We start from the raw sequence: 22,858 nt of genomic DNA, 5'->3' as shown, positions 1-22,858 counted from the left end.
CTTAGTTCATTAAATAGATGATTAATCAACCAAATATATTCCATTAATGATAGTTCCACTTGTTACAAATATCTTGTTGCAACATATATCTAATAACAATTAACGATAACATATAACAATATACTAAATTAGTTACTAACAATAATCTAAAATATAACAATAATCTTTGCTTAAAAGAACTTTCAGAATATTAATCAAAACCCATAACAACAAGAACAAATATATAAATATATTAACAAATTATAGTTGAGATTGGAATACTAGAATTAAGTTTTTATAAATATATTTTTAAATTTTCAGAAATTGAACAAAAGTGACAAATTTTATTAATATTGAAAAATTAAATGATTAAATAAAAATTAATAATTAAGTGCTGGTAGTATAATCGGATGATGTTTACTTTCTAAAACATATAATTTGGAGTATATTTCGGAAGAGTTTGCACCGTGCTTAAAACCAAATTAAAAAAGAAAAAAATGGGGAAGGATAAGATAATAATTCCATTGCATTTTTTTCGGCCTTTTCAAAGATTTTGAGTTTAGAACCATTAATTTCTTTAGATTTTTTTATTATTTACTCACATATGATCAAATTTTTAGAATTGAAAAAAATATTTTATTTTTTCATAATGATTTATTTCACTCTCAAATTTTATAAAATAAAATAATTTTAATTTTTATTTAGTTTTAGTTTCTTTTTGTATTATTTGTCAAATTATTCTAAAATAAATGTAAAAATTAATTTCGTTGACGTGAAATTTATGTGGTAATCCACGATATGCCACGTTAGTAATTAATTATTTTTAAAAGTAATTTTATAATTTTTCTAAATTTTAAAATTTAAAAATTAATTAATTATTGACATGATAATTCTATGTATGCCACTTCAAGAAAGTTAATATATGTTAATTTTATTTATTTATTTTGAAATGAGTTGATGAACGGTACAAATTTAAATACTAAAAGAAACTAAAATTAAATGAATACTAAAATAATTTTTTTATACAATTAGGGAGACAAATAAGCGAATAAATCATACTTATTTTTATACAAAATTTTAAATTATCAAATGATGATATCATGGTTACATCATTATGGCCATATGTTACAATCTCAAGTTCCTAAATAGGTAAATATCATAAAAAGTACAAAATTAGTGGATGGGAGTCATACGAGTATTTAACCCAATTGAAAATGAAAATTATAATGAGAAAGAAAAATAAGAAATAAATGGGCTGGAAATTTTGTTAAAGGACAGAAAATGTAAAAAAAAAAAAAAAAGAGAATAAAAAACCGAGCTAACCCAAAACTAAAGGCGGCAAAGTAAACGCAACTTCCTTCTCAAAGTTCTCTTCTCTCAGAGTCAGGTTGCCACTTTCCACCTTTTCTGTTTATCATTTTATGTTTCTGGACTTTGTTTTTATTCTTTTATGTTTTGCTTTGACATTCAAGACTTTTTTTTTTTTTTGGACTGTGAATCGGGAATTTTACAGGAATTGAAGGGTTGAATAACAATGGGATTTTGCTCTTTTTGTTGTTTAGCATCTTAGGCATTCAGGACACTGAGGCCAGGTTTAGAATTTAGAAATTCAATAACACTCGCCAATAAGCTTGTTATAGACATTGAATACTACTGGAAATGAACAAGGAAAGTATTTTCTTATTAAGATAATTTCTGTTAAAACTGAAAAGTTTATTAATTTCATTTCAGAAAAGGGTGATAGTAGTCTCTGTTATAGGAAGTCAGTAAATTAGTATTTACGAGTAACTGATAGAGGGATAACAATAAGGTGAAAGAAAAGGGGAAAATAAAAAAGAATCTATATTGGAATGAAGATAGCAGGGCAAGAGTTGAATATGTTCAAGTGGAACGAATGGCTACACTTTTGTAATTTGTATTACTGAATACCATTTGTTCTCTAACTGATTTTTATACCTGGACCTAGTTGGGTTCTATGGATATTCTTGGATTAGTGAAACAATGTAGCATTTAATGAACAATTCTAAGTGTTGCTTATTGCAAAATTAGTCCAAGATCTGCAATATTTTAATAGATCCCTTTTCCTATATTCGTTCCACTCTTTTGCGCAAATATTTATCTTAATATTTCGAGGTTGTGTGCTATATGAATATAAGTGCACCTATAGATTCGTAGGCAAAATATCAGCATATTCACGAGTTCTCCTTTTCAAAATTTCAATTGTTGCATTTTGTAACTTTTTCCCTTATTTTAGTTAGAGGCTCATCTCTTAACTGCCAATGACATGCATCCTTTTCCCATCTATAGTTGTTCTTGAGAACGTTTAATGAATTCTTTAAGTCTCAGTTTTATAATCTGGTACACTTACCTTTTATTTTCAGCAAAAGTAATCATTCACCCTTCGCTGTTGACTATTTTGTTATTGTTACAAATTTGATTCATGGTGGAATTCTTTTCGTTAACTACATGATAATTGGTTCAGTTTTTAATTTTTATCAGCTTAGTTGCCAAATGATCTTTTATTTACTGAAATAGTATAGTCTCTTTATGTGCACTATCATTGACATGCTCCATATGCACTTAGATTTTATATATCTCCTACTGTTCTTGAAGCAGTTATTTTTATTAATGAGCCTTCAAAACAATCTTTAGACTTACTTTGCCAGATCCAGACAGTCAAACCTTGTCATTAAGCCCTGTGTAGCAGAAGGTTTAGTTATGCCACCAGAGAGAGCAAGAGAGAGAGAGATACAGTGGGTCAAGGGATAAGTTTTACCTGATTCTCAGCTTTTACTTCCTCTGCTTGTAAAATTTTAATGTCAATTGTCTAAAGATTCTTTTCGATGCCATGCAATTACGTTACATTCATGCCATGTAAGCTATATTTTCTACATCTTACATCATTGTTGTTCAATTCCATTTGCTCTGTTTTGCAGAAAAGAAACACTATTCTGTACTGTCCAATTTGCACAAAATTGCATACCAGGATGGAGCATGAATCAATTAAAGTCGCACATGGTACCTTCACATGTTTTACCTGGAATTCAGTATTTCCCTTGGCTAACATGTTTTGCAATGCTCCACAACCCTGGAAAATTTCTACTCTATGAAGCAAGTCTTCACAGTGTTTTGTCAAGTTCTTACTAAAGTTCCCCATAGTTGAAGTAAAAGCCTCGAGGAGGAACTAGATCCACGACCTTAGGAGGTTAAACCTATAAAACATTTCAGGGATGACTTTAAGGTGCCAACTCTCCCTTGCTATCCACCCAGAATTTTTTTCAAGTATCCTATAGTGTATTGTTTTATGTGCACCTTTTCCTGGAGAGAGGAGTTATACTTCTGAGGTGTTGATAGGAAATATAGTTTTCCTCTCCAAGTGCTGCCATATTAAATTATTGGATGTAAATGAAAAGCACTTATGTAGAAGCAAATCTTTAGATTATAACATGTACAGAGAGCTTCCACATCCCACCTTGTGTTCTCCCATGATGGTGTTTTCTCAATAAATTAATACAACACAAACCACAGAAAATAAAAGTGGGATCATGAAAATATGGACTGAGTCATTACTAATATATAGAATTATTGATATATCACTACCTTACCTACAATTGTAGTGAAAGCATTTTACCTCCCAATGATGGCAGTCACCTTTAGTGAGAGTAATGCCATTATGGGTTTATAGCATCTGTGTTTCCCTATTGCTACAGTTGCTAAGGGACATTATTATTAAGGGAAGGCTGGTGCTAAATGAGCTACGACTTAAACTTTCATTCAGAGGTAACTCAAAGTAGAGAAAACTGCTCAACTTCAAAACTTATTAGTGATGGTTTTGGAAGTTAAGGGGTTGAGTATTTACATATACATGTTGGAGCACTACTATTTTCAATTTCCACCATCATTTCCTAATACAAATCAGGTTTTAAAGCATTTTTGACCCTATTGGTATAGAAACAGTATGCTATGGATGGATGTATATTGCAATTGAGTTCAGAAAGGCATGACTAGATTGTTTCAAATTACATTTATTTGTAGTCACAAGAGAGTTTGAGCCTAAATCTAGAAGCCTTCTTATTTATCAAGTGCCACCACCATTACTTGCATAGATCAGCTTGAGGAATAATTTTTGAAGTTATAGTTAGATGGCATAACATACTGGGTTGATGTGTACTGCAATTTAGTTGAAAGGGGTGTGACTTGATTGTTTTTTACTGGGTTTTGCTTGTTGTCTGAGAAAATACATTGTTGGTCATGCAATGGAAAAATGCCTTTGAGAGAGGCTGTGTTTGGTTGGCTGCATAAGAGTTCGAAATTAGCTTACTATAATTTGCTAAGAAATTTGAAGTTATCTACACTATGCTACTACAAGGGCAAAATTTTTCCACGAAGGTGTAATTGATACTGTTATTCATAAAATATTATTGCTATTTGTCTTGATTTTTACATGCTATTTTAATTCATGAGCAGCTATGATTATTCCAGTTCATCTAGTGCAGAGGTTTTAGTTGGGTCATTGAAAGAACTTGATGACATTGTCTTTTTACTTTCACGGATGAAGTTCTTAACAAGTTTTTTTGAATTATTAACCTGATCAATGAAGTCAGACTTTTCTTATTCCATTTCCAATTTGAATGCATTTCGTGATGATGCTTGCATCTTTTATTAAGTTATTGTTTCTTGATGCTTGTATTTTACAGAAAAAGATGAACACAGAACAAGGGATGAACCAATTGAATCCTCTAAATCTAAGGTTTCTGGGGAAGATGCTTCTAAAGTGGTGCCAAAGTCTCCAACAAATGATGTGCATGATAATGTGATTGCATGGAAAGGTGAGGGAAGAAATGGTGAAACTTCGGAATATATGGAAACCTCTGGAGAAGCAAACATGGAGGTTTCTCTAACAACTGACGATGTTATTCGAGCTGGGGGCTTTGGAGCTAGGGATGATATTGGTAGTTTTCTTCCTGTTGCAAGTGATTCAACCGACTTTGAAGCTTCAATTCGTGATGCCAGAGACTATGAAGAACCTCAGGGAGACATTCACAGACCAGGTCTTGGCTGGAGAGAAGCATCAGAAAGGGAGAAGCTCTAGTTTCTTTACTACATAAGTGGGTTGTTGGTTCAAAAATTCTGGTATTTTCTTTCTTGCGTCATCTTTTCATTTTCACGCAATAGACTCAGATGTTTGGATTTGCCTTTTAGGGAGTTGTTTATGATAGCATTATCCCATATTTTGAAGGAAGGGAAGATGCCACTCCTTATGCATGATTTATATCAGGACAATATGTAAGACTCTTTATAACATGCTTAAAATGCCCTTGTGAGGCTATGTTATAAGTTCTTTGTACAAGGCAATTTTGTGATTGCTGAATATTTCTATTTATAAACAAAATTGTCTAATAATCTACTGCTTTCCTATTGTTCTTAGGAGTATTGTTGGTGCTGAATAACAAGGGGAAATTTTCATTGGCCATAACTTATAGGTCTAGGCAGACCACTCTGTATGACATTAGTTCTCTCTGTTTAATATATGGCATCAGCATAAGGCCTTGTTATGTGATTGATATTGCCTTTTGGAAGATTCTTTGTCCAGGAGCAAGGATCGCTAAAGGGTCATATGCAGATTTTCTCTGTACAAAAGTTTCCCACTGAGTACCAAAATGAGCTCGCCACTCATCTTGGGTGTGGTAATGGGGCAAATATTGCTTTGCCCCAAGCTGTGCTTTGGCACAGAAATCAAGAATATGTTGGTTTTGGGTCATAATGTGTTCTAGGCCATCAGTTCCGGGGAGTGCGGATGATAGGAATGCCACCAGGTAAATTATATCTTCCTCTGGGGTAACCATGGATGTTCTGTTGTTCCACCTGCGATTTAGATGATATGCCAGGTTGAGAGTTTGGCATCTAGGAATTGCAAATAACAATTATATATATTGAAAATGTACTTGGCCTTGTTGACTGGGTAAATGAGGATAGGACCATTATTGTTGTCTTTCACAATATTACCAAAGACCCCTTCAGCAAAGTCAAAAATTCTGCTTTTGGGTATAAGAAGATTCAGCCATGGATGAGGAACTTCCCATAATCCTTTTGATCTGAGTTTTATCTCAGACAAGTGCACTCTATCGAGGAATTCCACATAAGAAACTTCAGATAGAAAGAGTGTGGATGGGATATAGTTTAATTCGGACAACAACTTCTCAATATCCTACAATATGTACTGTACTAGTTAGTTCCATTCTATCAATTAAACATGTGTTTTTTTTTTTGGGGGGTTGCTTGAATATGCTTATTAGAGTTTTACCTGGTTCAAAACATCTATCTTCTCTGGGTTGAAGTATTTGACCATTTCTAGACAGTAAAGTATTTTCCCATCTGAACTGAATTGGCTAGCTTGAATTGGGTCTTTGGGATTGAAGGAAGATCTCCAGTTGTTGAGGAGACCAGTTCTGTTTATCATAACGAACCCTTCGATGTAGTCGAATGAATTATTGGATGATATTAAATGCTCTTGGTCATTGGAAAATGTAGAGAATTCAGAGTAAAGAACCCTGATCCATTTCACCTGTCAACAATGATAAATCATGTTTGAGGTTCAGTGCCTTTGAGAACTGCAGTCAAGAAAAAAAGTTTTATTTCCTTACCATCTTTTTTGCTGGTACAAGAGATATTCGAGCCCGGGTGATGATGCCAAATTGCCCTAGTCCTCCAAGAACACCATAAAAAAGATCAGCATTCTCCTTATCTGAACAGGTAACTACTTCTCCTCTTCCTGCATTCAAATCCCCAAGTTAGATTCCATTTTTTCCATATTACTTGAGTTCATTATTTTATTGAAAACCGCATGTTCCTTCTACTGTTTGATTTAAATTTTGCTGGAACCTGCTCTGACAGGTTCCATATGTCATTTCGCCTAAAATAAAATGAACTAACTACCTTACCATGCCTTTTCCACGAAATGACTAAGCTGTTACTTCAGCCAACCCTGTAAAAAATTCTGTAGGAGTTCAAAAAAAGTTATTTCCTTAAACGTACCTGTCACAACCTCTAGTTGGTAAACGTTATTAATCTGGGGTCCATGCCGAAATGCTTGACCACTTATTCCGGCATTTGATAAAGTACCTCCTACAGTTAGGTGAAGGTAGTCTGTCCAAGACTTTGGTGAAAGTCCATATTTAAGAGTCTCATGCAGGATGTTTATCCATAACTCACCGCCCGAAACATCCACATAAGGCACCTCACCGTTTTCAATATACATGCTTGGTCGATCAAGTGATTCCATATTGATAACCACACCTTGGTAGGCTTGTGCCTGACCTTGTAGGGAGTGACCACGGCCTCTAGCTGCTACTGTTAACTTTGTTACTGAACTCATATACAGGATGTGTTTAATTGTGGAAGAAATATCAGAAACTGATTTTGGGTGTAGAACTGCTATGGGGAGGTAGTGGCATATGTTACCGAAGTCTTTTGCGGCATGTTTGAGGTTCTCAAAACTGAAGTAGCCATCCAGAGTAAGTGTTTTCAAAGAGGAGGGAATGCTGGAGGAGCTTGAATGAGGTGGAATGGTTGGGGTGTCAAAAGAGGGGTTAGAACAGAGGTTGGTTCTATTAGGGATACAGCTCAACACCAGAATAGCAAAAAATCGAAGGAATATAATGTTGTTTTGTTTGAGAAAGCCACAAACTGGTGACCCCATCTCTTGAGAATATGTTGTGTATCTGTTTTCCTTCTTCTTTCTTTCTTTCTTTTTTTTTTTTTTTTGTATTTGTATTTGTGTGAGTGAGATAGAGAGAGAGAGAGCTTGTGGATGTAAAGGAGAGGTGTAGAAGAGCCCAAGGAAACGAAAGGCAGACGAGAATTTAAAGGGGGAAGGTTTGGGCGGTATAGTCAAAACAGAGTCACATATTCTGTGGTGCCACTCCAACAGTCTGTGTGCTTTGTATTTTGGGGTTTAACTTCTGCCTTTCTATTCTGGTTTCTAAAAAAAAAGTTGAGTTAAAAATAGTAAGAAAAGGAAGTGTAGATTTGCGCACATATCTGGTAATAATCTCCCCAGTCTATACACTGCAACCGCATATACTCCACCTTACTCCACCTTTTTCTTTCACAACCCCCCTTTACAAGATCCAATGATAACTGTCTTCACAAAGACAGTTCACGGTCTCTACTTTCTGCTCCATGGTTTGTAATTATAACCCTATCTTGTTTCTATTGACTACGCCATACTTGGGTATTTCTTTGTATGCATGCACTCTGCTTGTCTGCCCTATTCTACAAATAAGATTTCCGGTATTGACGGTCCGGCCCCTACTAGGTTTTCATGCTGTCAGAATGGATTGGGGAAGGTGGCCATTGCGGGTCCCTAAGCACATGAAATTCACGAGGGTATATTCTTGTTGGGGTGGGGGGGGGGGGGAACTTGGTATATCATGGCTCCTTTACTCACACTCTGCTACAACAGAGGCTGCCTAAGGCTACATGAAAATTTTCAAAGTTTAATATGTTGTCAGTCTGATGGAAGCATATGCAACATATCATTTCATGCCAATTTGCTCTTAATGGAAAATTCACTCTGTAGTATGTAGGGGCCGGGAAGGGGGTGCCATTGCCAGACTCTTGAGGAAGAGTGGAAAGTTGACCAGTTCAGAATGAATGGCCCTAGGAGACACTAAAGGTGGTCTACAACTCTCAACCTATCAAAAGTATATTTTGGGGTTTGGGGGGCGGGGGTCTTAAATCCCTGCAGAGAGACATCCCTAAAATCATTTCCCCGTTTAATAATATAATTGATATGATATAATGCTATGCTGCCTTTTTGTGCCCAAACATACTACTATTTGGGTTTTTTTTTTTTTTTTTTTGGGGGGGGGGGGCTCTTAAATCCCTGCAAAGAGACATCCCTAAAATCATTTCCCCCTTTAATAATATAATTGATATGATATAATGCTATGCTGCCTTTTTGTGCCCAAACATACTACTATTTTGGAAATTATTACTCTATTTACTCCTTTTCCATTGAATTGCCCACTATAACTTAATGCCAGCAGCTCTTTTGGAAAACCATTCGGATGTCACAATTTTCTCTTTTCATTCTAAAAATAATGTTAACATTAAATATTATTTAGTTACTCATTCCAATTGTTGTCTGTCTTTTGACTTTCAAATGTATGTTGGATGTGAATTTGATAATTGCCTTGTCCCAATTATTGAGGTCAGTGATGAATAATTTACCCTCAAATCTCACACCAACTTGTGGGAATAGGAAAGAAAGGCTTCCTATTCATATGTTTTCTATACTTTCTGAAACATGAAATTTACTTAAACAAATGTTTTTTTTTTTTTAAAATCCAAAATATTTTAAATTGTTAACGACTCGTGCCTTTTAAATTGTATGCTATTTTATTCCGGATTTCAATAAACTGAAATGCCGTCAAGTAATTTGTTCCTTTGAGGATAGATATAGAAGCGGACAATACAAAGACAATGAATGAATAAGCAGATTTTATACAATGTTATTAAAGATTGAATAAATTATCTCCAATCACCTGTAAGAATCCTTTCCAAAAGATAACCACTATTCACAAATGGTATATGAACACAGATAATAAAATTCGAATTTATCTCTTAAAAAAATTATTGTATAAATTTGGGTTAGGTAATAACCCATTGCATTGTGTAATGTGCTTTACAAGACTGTTGTCAAGGATCGAAGATGATTTTGCCTAGTATCTTTTCTTTTATGTTGTTAGTCTTTGGTATAGGTCGTCTTAGTATTAATAATATCTCGTAGCATTCGAGATTATCGATCACACGAAGAGTAAAAGTTGTAGATAGGCAAGTGAGGTGATACTGAAGACAGACATTAGTAAGGTATATGATCGGGTTAAACGAAATTTTCTTCGGTTTATTATGTCGAAGTTGGACTTTTCACGTCAGTGGATTGACTGGATTATGTTATCCATCACTTCTATTAATTATTTTGTTTTGTTAAATGGGTTGAAGATGGGGCAAATTGTGCCCAAGTGAGATATGTGTCAAGGTGAACCACTTTCTCTTTACATGTTTATCTTGTTCATTGAAGGGCCGAGTCATTTGCTTCGCAAAATTGAAGTGACAAGGGACATGCATGGCGCTTCTGTTTATCGTGGGTGTCCTTCGATCTCACATCTATTATTTGCTAATGACAATTTTTTGTTCTTTCGAGCCTTCGCTTTTGAGTGTTTGATAGTTTTGCATATTTTTGAGAAGTATCAAGAAATTTTGAGTCAAGTTATAAATTTTCAAAATTGGGGATTATGTTTAGTTCTATTACAAAGTTTTTAAAAAAATTGAGCCAACATAAAAGGGGTTTTTTCATTTTGGTCCATATTGATTTAGTCCAAAATATACAAAAATCGATTTAATTGGTTTTTTTTACTAATCCACTTAGTCGATAGTTCGCGGTCCAACCATGACTTCTAATGATTCACGGTCCATCTAGCTTTTTGCCATACATTAGACCGGTGTACAAACCGATTCTTAGTCTGATTGGCTGGCTCAATTCCAAAATCCACGAGCTTGTTAAATGGACTTGAATTATAATAAACTGAGGCCTTAGGTTGCAAATATACCCTTAGCAACATGGGTTAGTGGGTGAGAATTAGAGTTGATCATGGGCTGGGCGGCCCGGCCCGGCCCGAAGGCCCGCCCGAAAAATGGGAGGGTTTGAGTAAAAATATAGGCCCGAAAAATGGGCTTGGGCAAAAAAACGAGGCCCGTTTAGAAAACGGGCCGGGCCTTGGGTAAGAGTTTTTTGGCCCGGGCTCGGCCCTGATTATATATTAATATATATATTTTTATTTTATTTTAATTATTTTAAATTTTTAATATAACCATTTTTATTATATTATTAATTTGTGTATTGTTTTAAGAATTGTTTTAGTATTATTTTATTTGTTTTAATATTTGTTTTATGTTTTTAAATATATTTGATTTATTATATTTTTAAATTTTTTTATTTAATGAAATAAAAAAAATTTAATATGGGTCGGGCCGGGCTTGATAATTTTATTTCGGGCTGGGCTTAGACAAATTTTTAGGCCCATATTTAGGGTCGGGCCGAGCCCGGGCCTAGTAGACGGGCCTAAAAATTTGTATGGGCCAGGACCGAACCCGACCTGGCCCGGCCCATGATCACCTCTAGTGAGAATCATCACACCAGTTGTTTTCATTAAGCGATACCAAGAAATGATTCAAAAACTTTGAAATTTTCAAAATCTAACTTTTCTTTTCTTTCACACTTCCTTCCAAATTTAAATAATAGCTAATTTTACTTATAATATATTATTAAGAAAGATAAAAGTTTTAAAATTACACCAAGAAACAAATCGGTTAGACCATTAGTTTTCAGTTCAATCGAATAAATTATTAATGATAAAAAATATTTCAAAATATATAAAATTGACCAGACCAACCAAATCGATTCACGAGTCAACCAATCTGATCCCTTATTTTAGATTGGTAATTGATCGATTCTAGATTTAATCATTCGATTGATCAATCGACTTGGTTTTGAAAAATGATGAAGCTCATTGTAATTAATTTAATATAATATAAATATTCAAAAAATAATTTATACCATAATTTTCATATTTTTAATTTATAAATCTCCAATTTTTAATTTATAATTTCCATAATTAAGTCATTAGTTAATTAATCCAATTGGTTCGATAAGTTTGACTAATGCGATACGTTAGCCGATTTTATTAAATAAATAATTAAAAAATAAAAATCCTTATAAAATCCTTCTAAATAATTAAATTAAAAAATATTTTTAAGACTTAGAATTAGCTAACATTCAAATCTAAATATAAACTATCCGAACATTAAATTTGAATTAATTCAAAATCTTGAATTTCAAACATTTTAATCTCAAAATTCATAAATCATAAATTTAGTCTAAACACATTTCTAATTTTTTATATTGATTGATATTTAGTTTTTGTTCTTTCTATTTTTTACTTTTTAATAATATTTGGAAAATCTATATTATACGTTGGAAAACAAGCTAAATGCAAGTTATTAGAAGGTTAAAATCTGATATGAATTCTCATCGGCTATGGCCGACGATTCCAAGTCCAAGATTTGCCATAGCTTACACTGCAAATAATGCTTGCTTCTTGTGTCCCACTGCTCAAATTTGGCAGACAGGTTTATTCAGACTTCTAACTTGTTTTAATTTATCAAATTAAAATTAATTATTTAATTAAATAATTTACATATATCATAACAATTTTTTCATATTAACATGTATGTATAACTTTGTTTAATTTCCATTCCATTCCAAATTATTAAACTAATTTTAATTCCCTCAAAACTTATCATTTAGACGAGGGCAACTCAACTTTTTTTTTTTTGAAAGTTAGATTAATTCAACCTTTGTGGTTATTGGTGTTGGGATCTTCCTTATAAGTAATGAACAAGTAAAATAGAGAAGATTAAACACACAAATATTTACATGGAAATCTCATTTAAAGAGGATAAAAATCATGGGCGAAAGAGACTTCGGCTTTTCACTAAATGAGTAAACAAATGAGGGTACAATTGAAAAAAATAAACTTAAATGTACTAAACATACAAACCCAAACCCCAAAAACAAAGCCCTAACTTAGAAACAAAATTTTCTCCACAGTTACCACAAAAAACTCTCTCAAACTCATATGCGAGTACATCTTATTGCCCTAAAAGAAAAACCCTTGTTGATTGACATGTCTAAATTAGAGTTACTAAATAGGCTAATATTAGAATTCTAATCATACTAAAATAACCTGAAGTAATCAAAGTCCAATTTGGAGGAGAAGTCCTATTGAGCTGTACAAAATGTGATCGCATAACATTAAGAATTGTCATGACATTGTGAAGTGTTGACTTTCTTTGTCACAAAATCATTGCCACATTCATTGCCAAAAAGCTGTTGCGTCGTCCCAACATTAGGGACCTTCTCATCCTGGCGTCGAGCTTGTTTTAGCCCTTCTTCAGTTGCTCATTGATTCTCGTCTAAGGTGCCTGCAACATGTCGAGTAAGTGTGAGGCAAATCCACAAATCTCCACCTTGACTCGTATTTATTACGACTCATTTTCCATGCCCTATCACAAGCCTAACTCAAATTTTGCAGAATGTTAACTAAGTCTAAACCGTGCTCGAACTTGGAAACTGAAAGACTCCTAATCTTCAAATCAAAGTTGTATAATACAACAAAGGCCAATTATACTCGAACAAGAGAGAAAACATCAACTCTCTCCACCTAAATATAACCATCTACAACCAACCTTGCTTCAAACATTCTACAAACCGTTTGAGTCCTAAAGACCAAAAAGGAATGGGATTCTTCTCTAAATTAGGCACATGCCTGACATCTGACATGACTCCACCTTCAATTGGATTATATGTGGAGAACAACGAATCATCATCCTTGTGCTTGGCCATACCAGCTATCTTCGTAATTATCCAAAACTGTTAGAAATTGAAATTTGTGATCCCATCGAACTTCTTGATATCCAAATTCATTGTTGTGTCACTGAACGAGTCGACCTGCGAAAGTTGAACCAGACTCTAATACCAATTTATTGGGGATCGTCCCGTATAAGCAAAAAACAAGTAAAATAGAGAAAAACAAACACATAAATATTTACATGAAAAACTCCTCCGAAGAAGATAAAAATGTGGGCAAATGAGGCTTCGACTTTTTACTAAATGAGTAAACAAACAGAGTAAAATATGAAGAAAATAAACTTAAATGTACTAAACGTACAAACCCAACTCCTGAAAACAAAGCCTTAACTCGAGAACAAAATTCTCTCCATAGTTATCACAAAAAACTCTTTCAAACTCATATGCAAGTACATCTTGTTGCCCTAAAAAAGAAGCCCTGGCTGATTGACATGTCTAAATCAGGGTTACAAAAGCCCTTTAGATAGGCTAAAATTAGAGATCTAATCATACAAAAATAACCTTGAAATAATTAGAGTCCAATTGGGAGAAGAAGTCTTGTTGAGTTGTACAAAACATGGCTGCATAACATTAGGAATCGTCGTGATGTCGTGGTGTGCTGGCTTTCCTCGTCACGACGTAGTTGCCTTGTTCATTGCCAAAAAAAACGTTGCGTTGTCCCAACGTTGGGCACCTCCTCGTCTTGATGTTGAGCTTGTTTTGGCCTTTCTTCGATTGCTTGTTGATTCTCGTTTAAGGTGTTTGCAACGTGTCTGATAAATGCGAGGCACACCTCACAAATGATAAGGTTAGTTTTTTTTCAAGTTTATGTTTTGCATTTTTATAAAAATTTAATCTTCTCTGAATAATAAACCTGGTTCCAATTCCTTGGATCCATAGAAAAGAAGAAATTATTTAGTTTTGGATACAAATAAAATGATAATTTCAATATTTTATACTTGGTAATTAGAAAACAGAAAATTATTCAAATATTTATTTTTAAAAAAAATTAAGATCCCCATTTAACTATTCATCAAATTCAACAGGTTGAAAAAAGGCAATTAAGTAAAATTGAATCAAAAGGTTAAAACACAGTGGCTCGGATCTGGAATTGCTATAGCCATTGTGATAAATCCAAGTTGGTGTCATTGCTTTCTTATTGTGGAATTGGGAAATCAGAATTCAAGGTTTATAGTAGATTAGTGGGTTTACATAACTGGATTTCATTTACAATAAGAAAAAGTAGGTAGCGTAGTGTAAATAATTGTTGAGTTCTTTTATATTAGGAAGGATTAAATGTGCGGTTTCATTTAATTTTGAGTTTCAATTGTGTGATAATGATGCACCACATATGTGCATATCTTTGCCTTGTGATAATTACAATGGCCATCATTACCAGACATATTTTCTTGTTCACTAAACACTCTCATTTTGGTTTCAAAAAGGCTTATGATTTGGTCTAAGAAAAGTGTATCATGAGTTTAATTAATATTAACTAAAACATCCAAAATGTTGTCTAAAAGGAGACCAGAGGATGGACAATAAAAGTTAGGCCAAGAAACCCATGATGGGCTTGGATCACAATATTCTACCAACTTTTATATTTATAAGTTTGGTGAAAGGGAATTAAGAAGAAAACAAGGTTTTTTAATTGGCATCCTTTACTTGGGACACTTCATGAACACCATTAACAAAGAAATCAAACATCATATCTTTTGGCCACTAATTCTTTGTTCCTTACCTTTATTTTTTATTGACATGTGGCAGGCTTGAATTCCTTAAGATACAAAGAGATAAGATTTATGAAATCAAAATGGATTATGGGTTAATAGTTAATCTTGCAATTATCTATCTAACATTATTTTTTAAACTCCTCTTAGTAGGTGGTGCCGTTACAGGGGTTTTTCTTTTCTCTCTCTCTAGGAAGACTGCAAGTTATTGTCATGGCAAAGTGCATGTTCTAGTCTTTCTAGTCTAAGTTTCTTGATGTTTTCATATTAAATTGATGCAATATGGAATAAATTTTCCGAAATCTCTAAATTCAGTAGGGGTCAAAGTTGGTTATGTAGATGACTTTGATTGTGATATTTACTTGGTAACATTGTTATTAGATCTCTTTAAAGTACGCGTATTAAACTGATTGGAGACATTATATATTTTATTTAATCCCATTTTTTCATATTGTAGAAATTTAAAGAATATAATATCATGGGACCCTTGGTCCTTCAATAATTGTATTTTTCTTATCCATCAATTCTCAATAGGAGAGAACTTGAAGAGTATCGATTTCCTTTTCCATGATTTTTAGGTGTAGCTTCATGACTTGCTTCCCAGTTTCATTCTTTCGAAGTTTCATTTAGTTATGTGCATATCCCTTCAGTCTGTTATATTTGTGGCATCATTAACGAAAGTTCCGCATTGAACACGGGTCAATCCAATTTAGTGGGAATGGTCAAGGTGTCCATGAAAATAGGGTATCTTATTCTGATAATATGTCGACTCAAACTTCAAATTCAAATAGAGGTGAAAATTCGATTTAGTAGCAAGTATATCTCTTTCCCCAAAATGAGGAGTTATGGGCAAGTCAGACACCAACATCTCTAGGAGATTTTTTGCATGGGCCATGCATGACTCTTATAGTATGAATTGCTTATAACTATCGATTACATGCTAGGAAGTGGAGAAATAAATTCCGATGGAAGAAATATTTCGAGCATCCAATCCTCAAAAAGAAAAAAAATAAGTAAAAATACTTTAACCAATGGCAAAATTAGGGGCTAGTAGACCCTGCCTCCCTTAAAATGAATTTTTTTATATGACCCCTTTAAAATATTTAAAATGTTAAATTAATAAATGTAAAATTACACTTTGGCCTTCCTAAAAATATAAAAAATTGATTTAATCCTTTAAAAAATATAAAGATATAGTCTATTAAAATGACGAAATTATATTTTTCTATCCTAAAATTATAATTTAATTTCGCCCTTAAAAACTTTTTGGTTTCACCCCGACTTTAACTACTCTACTCAACTAATTAAATAAAATGACTAAGAAGTAAGATATAGTAATCAACTACTAAACTAACAAAATTAATTAAAAGTATATAATAATTATGAAGGATATCTAGCGATGAAGTGGTTAAGAAAATTTCAAGTAATAACATTTAATAATCTATTTCAGCTAACAATCAATTTAAGGTTCCTAAATAGAATAGTGTATAGCTTACAGATGTTTAGCAATTATTATTAAGTTGGTGTATATCTTATATGCATTAACTAAACTGTTAATCACAATTATTATCGATCCTCTACTACTTAAGCTAGTGTATATTTTATAGGTAGCTTCTGTTGTTCCAATAGGGTCGGAAGTGTGTAATTTATTGTACTAAAAAATCACACAAAGTTCAATTCTCAGGGAAGAGAGGTGGATCACATTGTAACACCCCCTACCCGTATTCATTGCCGGAATAGGGTACGAGGCATTACCGGAGTTTACTGAACATTTTCAGATAATTTTGAGTCATTTATTATTCATATTTTGAAATAATCATAACGTCTCTCTATTGGGCCCTCGAAGCCCAAAACATACATTAGAAACCAACTGGAATAAAATCGAGATCATAAAAAAATTCGCAAAATCTTAAATTATATTTTCATCTAAGTACTTTCCATTTCAATGCTCCTTATAATTAAACATGTTACCATTCAATCAATAGCTTGGCACTTGTCTAAGCGTCAAACAACAACATTGTTAGTATACTTGCACATATTTCATATAAATTCAACATTGATATACCTATTTTCTCAACATATCACACTTGAGTTTAATAATAGTCTCAACTTACATAATTTCCTTATATCAACATATCAAAGATAATTATATATGTACATGTCACAAAATATATTATTCTCTTACTGTTTCTTCATAAGCATATATCATTCATTTCGTTATATCAATATTTCATGCACCATCATTTCCTTATATCTTGTATATATTTATTTCGGTAATAGTTTGTATTAAACTTTACATAAATTAAATTCCATGTACCTATACTTATTTCATTTATCTATCTTCTTAATTATTTCATACAACTATTTTGTACATATATTTCCATATGACCAATTCCTGTAAACATGTAACGCCCCAATTTTCGGGAATCCTGTGAATGTTGGCATAGGTTTAATTATGTTAGTGGGCCTCTAGAAAGCCCAAGCTTAAGATAGAACCCGGCAATTTTAGTTAATTTTTATTCCATAAGAAAAAGGGGGTGAAATGATGAAATAGGACCTATGTGAAAATTTTTGAAAATGCTATAGGCTAAATTGAAGTGGCCAAATAAATAAGAGTGCAAAATAGGAGGATTTGCATGACAAACCTCCCATTTTACATGAAGTGGCTAGCCATCATGTTGTTGTAGACAATATGAGCACTTGATATCCATAATTTATGGTACAAATTGATACAAATTGATAATGGGTTAGGTAAATGTTCCATGACAATGGATTAGGTAAATATTCCATGATAATGGGTTAGGTAAATGTTTCATGATAATGGGTTAGGTAAATGTTTCATGAGAAGAATTTCATGTCTTTTGTATTAAAGAATTAAATGGATGAAATATGAAGTTTTATTAAAAGAAAAAGGGGTGAAAAGAACAAAGTTTTGTCCATCTTTGTTTATCATAGCTGAAAGTTAGAGAAGAGAAAGGAGAGGAGAAAGCTCTTGAGTATTTGGTCATTAGGAGGAGGAAAATTGAAGGTAAGTTCTTGGTACCTTGCTTCTATTTTGAGGTTCATGAGTTCTTCTTGATTCTACCTTAACTCTTGAAGTATATTTTGATTTTTAGTTGTGTTGTGAGCATTTAGTCATGAATTAAAATGAAGGAAATGGTTGTTGTTTCATGTTCTTTTGATGAAAAATGGAAGATAGGTGAAGTTGAGCCAAACAAATGAACATGCATGTGCCTTAGATGCTAAAGGGAAAAATCGGCTAACATGTTGTGCTTTAAAATGATGAAATGGAGATTATACTTAAGTAAAATCATAGATATGTGATGATTGATTGGTGATATACATGTTTAAATAACAAGCATGCAAGTTAGGTGTGAAAGAGTGATTTGGTAATAAATCTGCTTGGGACAGCAGCAGTAACATGACTTTGGAAAATCACCATAAATTGTGGGAGATGAATTAGAAGCTGAATAAATTATGTGATTAAAGATTATTGAGTCTAGTTTCTAATGAAATAAACAAGAACATATTTTTAATTCTGTACAATGAGAAATTTGATTCGTAATGAAGAGTGGTCAGATTAGTCAAACAGTGAAACATGGGAAACTTTGAGAAAAATCTGGTATTGATTGGATAAACCAAAAATTCTGAAAATTTTATGGATAGAAGATATATGAGTCTATTTTCAGGGAAAATTAACGGAACTTGATTTGGAGTTTCGTAGCTCCAGTTATAAATGATTTAGTGACTGTTGCTCAGGAAGACAGCTTGCAGTGAAATTATGATTATGTGGTAAACATTGACAAAAATTTGTTAATGAGTTACTTATTGATTTCTTATAAGCTTACTATGATCTGTAGGTGTGGTTGGCCGAATATTGTAAGGGGTTAATACGTAGTTCGTATTTGAATAGTTAGATTAACGTGTTAGTAATCCAATTGTAGGCAGTTCGTGTGTGGATCTCGTCAGTATATCGTTGCAAACAGGTGTGTAACTGACACCCTTTCATAGACTAGATTGGCAAAAGCCGAAAAGCCGAAATGCCGAAAAGTCAGTATTTTGGGAATTTATGAAAAGTGCGAATGCTCGTAAGATAGTTGGGTTTGTATATTTGGTAATCTAAAGTAATAAACTGCAGTACGCGCGATTTCGTACATTTTGATAATTTGGGCTTAATGGACCAAAGATAGGGTTCATAGGCCAACGGGCCAAATTCGGTAAGTATGCGCGGTAAGTGTTCTGATAGTACGTAAATAGTTAGGATATGCATGAAAACACTAAAAGTAGCTAAATTACTATAATACCCCTATGTATGGAAATTACTGTTATACCCCTAGTTGCAAAATTACTGTTATACCCCTAGGGTTAATTTTGACTGAAAAGCATGACGATCTGATTCTGTATGGTGTATGCCATGATTATATATCTGCTGCATGGGGACATGGGTTATATTATGGAGGAAGCGTTCGGTGGCTATGCCACAAATATTCGATCCGTGGCTCGCCATAAATATCGATCCGGTGGCTCGCCACATATATTCGTTTCGGTGGCTCGCCACATATATCTGCTTCGGTGGCTCGCCACGATTATTCAGATCTAGTGACTCTGTCACATTATTCGCTCTGCAGCCATGCTGCAAATTCGTGGTGTGTAGCGGTTGGGTGGGTCGAGTTTTCTCCCACACGGTGTAAGGTTGGTATGGGGTGTATACGGTTGGATATGGTTGGGTTTCGCATAAACATGTAATATCTGCTCGTTCGCTATGGGCCTATGGGCTTTATTCAATTGCTCGGCTAAGGCCAACTTATTCATTTCGTGGGTTGAGCTGATTTAGACTATGGTTGGGTTATTTTACACATTGAGTTTCCCCAAACTCATCCCTTTTATTTTCATCCACGCAGGTAATCCCCAACCATAGTGGGCTTGGAGCTGTGAGGGAATTCGGAGTGGCCACCCGTTCTGAAAGTTTGATTTTCTTCCGTGAACTGGACATCCTTTTAATTACGCTTTGAGGTTTTGGGCTTTTAAATGTAATAAGGCCGCTTATTTATTTTTGATGGATTTTAATATGTATTACTAAGATAGGTAATACTTATTTTAACTGTTGAAATTGGATAGCTTTAGGGCGCATTTTCAAAAACAACAGTTGATTTCAAAATAACACGACAACAAGCAAAGCTTCCGCAATGAAAGTATTTTCCAAAATTAATCACTTTTCCTAAAAATGACTTAATCAAATCGGTTTCCTAGAAATATCCATGACGTTAAGGTGTGGCAATAGCAGTATGCATGTCTAGGATTGGATCCGAAGGGAGCTTGGTACTTAAGCAGTCCGATGGACTCACCACCTCTTTTTCGGTTTCCTACCTGGTGCACAGCTTCCATTTACTTTAACCCTTAATGAATTAATCTTTTGAACATCAAGTACGATTTTCTGGACTTAGAATGGAAAATTTTAACGTTTTTGATGTGGCATGCTGGATCCGACCATAACTTCTGGGCCGGGTTTGGGGTGTTACAAAACATTTCACACAACCATTTCATATAACCATGCCATCTGATACATATTACCTGAATATCGATTGTTCAATAGATATCTTGGCGTTTCTCTTCCTCGATCTTATTTATCTTCGACATGATGTCATAGTATCTTTCAACTATGGTTTTACTCGTTTTCTGTCATGTTGCCATGGTATCTTTCAACCATGGTCTTATTCATTTTCCCGTCATGTTGCCATGGAATCTTTCAACCATGGTCTTACTCATTTCATATCAGGTTGCCATTGTATCTTTCAACCATGGTCTTATTCATTTCATATCACGTTGCCATGGTATCTTTTAACCATGGTCTTACACATTTCATATCAGGTTGCCATGGTATCTTTCAACCATGGTCTTACACATTCTATATCAGAGAGCACACTCCCATGAACCTCATCCTTACAAGGGATTACCATCCAAGCTAAATCCTATAATATAAACTCATAGAGTATTTTCGGATTACCACCAGTGCTAAATCCTCGCAATGACAATTACTCTAATGAGCTTGGATTTGAATTACCACCAAAGCTAAATTGGACCTAATTTGGATTACCGTCCGGCTAAATCCATTTTCCACATATTCTTCGGAGGGCTATATCAGATAGGATCACCCATCCGGCTAGATCCTTTTACCGTCAATTCCTTTTCGAGATCCATCGAATTTTCCTTTCATTCAATCGGGATTTCTTCCCATTTTATCAAATATATCAATGTTTCATCAATTTTCATATAATGAACATTCAAATCATATTCATATCAAAAACATGCATTTCAAGCATTTAAGAATATAATTCAAGTTACATGAACTTACTTGGCAAAATTGCAGAAATATCAAGATTAAGGGGCATTTTGGTAATTTACCATTTTCCCAATTTTCACCCGATCTTAAATTGAAAATTTCATTCAATTTATTAATTTAGATAATAAAAGAATTCATTCCCTTCAATTTGGTCATTTTTTACATTTTTACAAAATTACCCCCTGAAGTTTTACTTTTATTCAATTCAGTCCTTAAGCCTAAAACATGCAAATTAGCTATGCTAGCTGGATATTCATATATATTTTCCTCCTCCTCCTCTCCATTCCACATCCTTAATGTATATAACACACTTGTAAGTAACATTATCTATAATCTTTATTATTTACTTTTATGAATATTCAAGCTGTCCATCTGTGTCATAGTCACTAAATTATTTATATCTGGAGCTATATAACTCAAAATTAAGATCCGACATTTTTACCTGAAACTAGACTCATATATCTTCTTACCATAAAATTTTCAGAATTTTTGGTTTAGCCAATAAGTACAGTTTATTTTTTAAAGTTACCCATGTTCTGCTGTCTAACAGTTCCGACTCTTCTTCACTAAAAATTAATTATATCCTTGTACAAGATTCAAATGATGTTTTTGTTTGTTTATATGGAAAATAAGCTCATTAAGGATTCTAAATATATAAATTTAAGCCCCTAATTATTTTTCTCCAATTTTTTATGATTTTTCCAAAGTCAAAACAGGGGAACCCGAAATCATTCTGACCTTGTCTCATAAAATTTATTATATCTCATGATTCACAATTCCATTGCTTACATCGTTTCTTTTATAAGAAACTAGACTCAATAAGATTTAATTTCATATTTTATTCATCCTCTAATTCGATTTATACAATTTTTGGTGATTTTTCAAAGTTACACTACTGCTGCTGTCCAAAACAGTTTTAGTGAAAAATGTTGATTTCCATTTTCCCCCAAATTTCACAGTTTATACAATTCAGTCCTTGCTCAATTAACCCCTAAATTGAGGTAATTTTTCTCAATTAATACTTTAGTCTATCATTTTAAACTTCTTCATAACCCCTAAAAATCAGAACTTTAGCATTAGACATTAATTCCAAACTCTTTCTTAATTAGGTCCTAAAATGAATTTCCATCAATTTTACTTGATAAAATCATCATATACCAAAAGTAAAGCTTCAATTATATGATTATTCATCATATTATTTCAGAACTCATCCATAAAAACTTTAAAAATTAGCCATGGAATTAAAACTAATGAAATAGTAAGTTGGACCCAATTGTAAAATTCCAAAACATAGAAATTTCAAGGAGAAAGCAAGAATTAAACTTACATGAAGCTAGA

General features: G+C 33.4%; 2 protein-coding genes and 2 long non-coding RNA genes across 4 annotated transcripts; 3 read left to right on the top strand and 1 right to left on the bottom strand.

Moving 5' to 3' along the window:
- The first annotated feature begins 1,193 nt into the window (after positions 1-1,193).
- On the top strand, positions 1,194-5,382 carry LOC108457287 (uncharacterized). Its single transcript, XM_017756267.2, has 3 exons — positions 1,194-1,366; positions 2,916-2,997; positions 4,677-5,382. Exons 2-3 carry the CDS (start codon positions 2,967-2,969, stop codon positions 5,069-5,071), a joined length of 426 nt encoding a protein of 141 aa, XP_017611756.1. The 5' UTR covers positions 1,194-1,366; positions 2,916-2,966; the 3' UTR covers positions 5,072-5,382.
- Positions 4,915-8,384, bottom strand: LOC108457286 (cytokinin dehydrogenase 1-like). Its single transcript, XM_053018972.1, has 5 exons — positions 7,015-8,384; positions 6,624-6,751; positions 6,284-6,544; positions 5,925-6,187; positions 4,915-5,844 (listed from the first exon to the last, which is right to left on the bottom strand). The coding sequence occupies exons 1-5, from the start codon at positions 7,676-7,678 to the stop codon at positions 5,532-5,534; spliced, it is 1,629 nt and encodes a 542-aa protein (XP_052874932.1). The 5' UTR covers positions 7,679-8,384; the 3' UTR covers positions 4,915-5,531.
- On the top strand, positions 5,659-8,686 carry LOC108457288 (uncharacterized). The gene is made up of 3 exons (XR_008270844.1): positions 5,659-5,795; positions 6,647-6,732; positions 8,561-8,686. It is a non-coding gene; the product is annotated as an uncharacterized LOC108457288 (long non-coding RNA).
- A 9,344-nt stretch (positions 8,687-18,030) lies between these two features.
- On the top strand, positions 18,031-20,156 carry LOC128280716 (uncharacterized). The gene is made up of 3 exons (XR_008270842.1): positions 18,031-18,208; positions 19,125-19,166; positions 20,082-20,156. It is a non-coding gene; the product is annotated as an uncharacterized LOC128280716 (long non-coding RNA).
- Positions 20,157-22,858: the final 2,702 nt, after the last annotated feature.

This window comes from Gossypium arboreum, chromosome 9, assembly GCF_025698485.1.
Source record: "Gossypium arboreum isolate Shixiya-1 chromosome 9, ASM2569848v2, whole genome shotgun sequence".
NCBI classification, from domain to species: Eukaryota; Viridiplantae; Streptophyta; class Magnoliopsida; order Malvales; family Malvaceae; genus Gossypium; species Gossypium arboreum.
The sequence above is the reverse complement of the archived record's forward strand: the minus strand, read 5'-3'. Positions and strand labels throughout refer to the sequence as shown.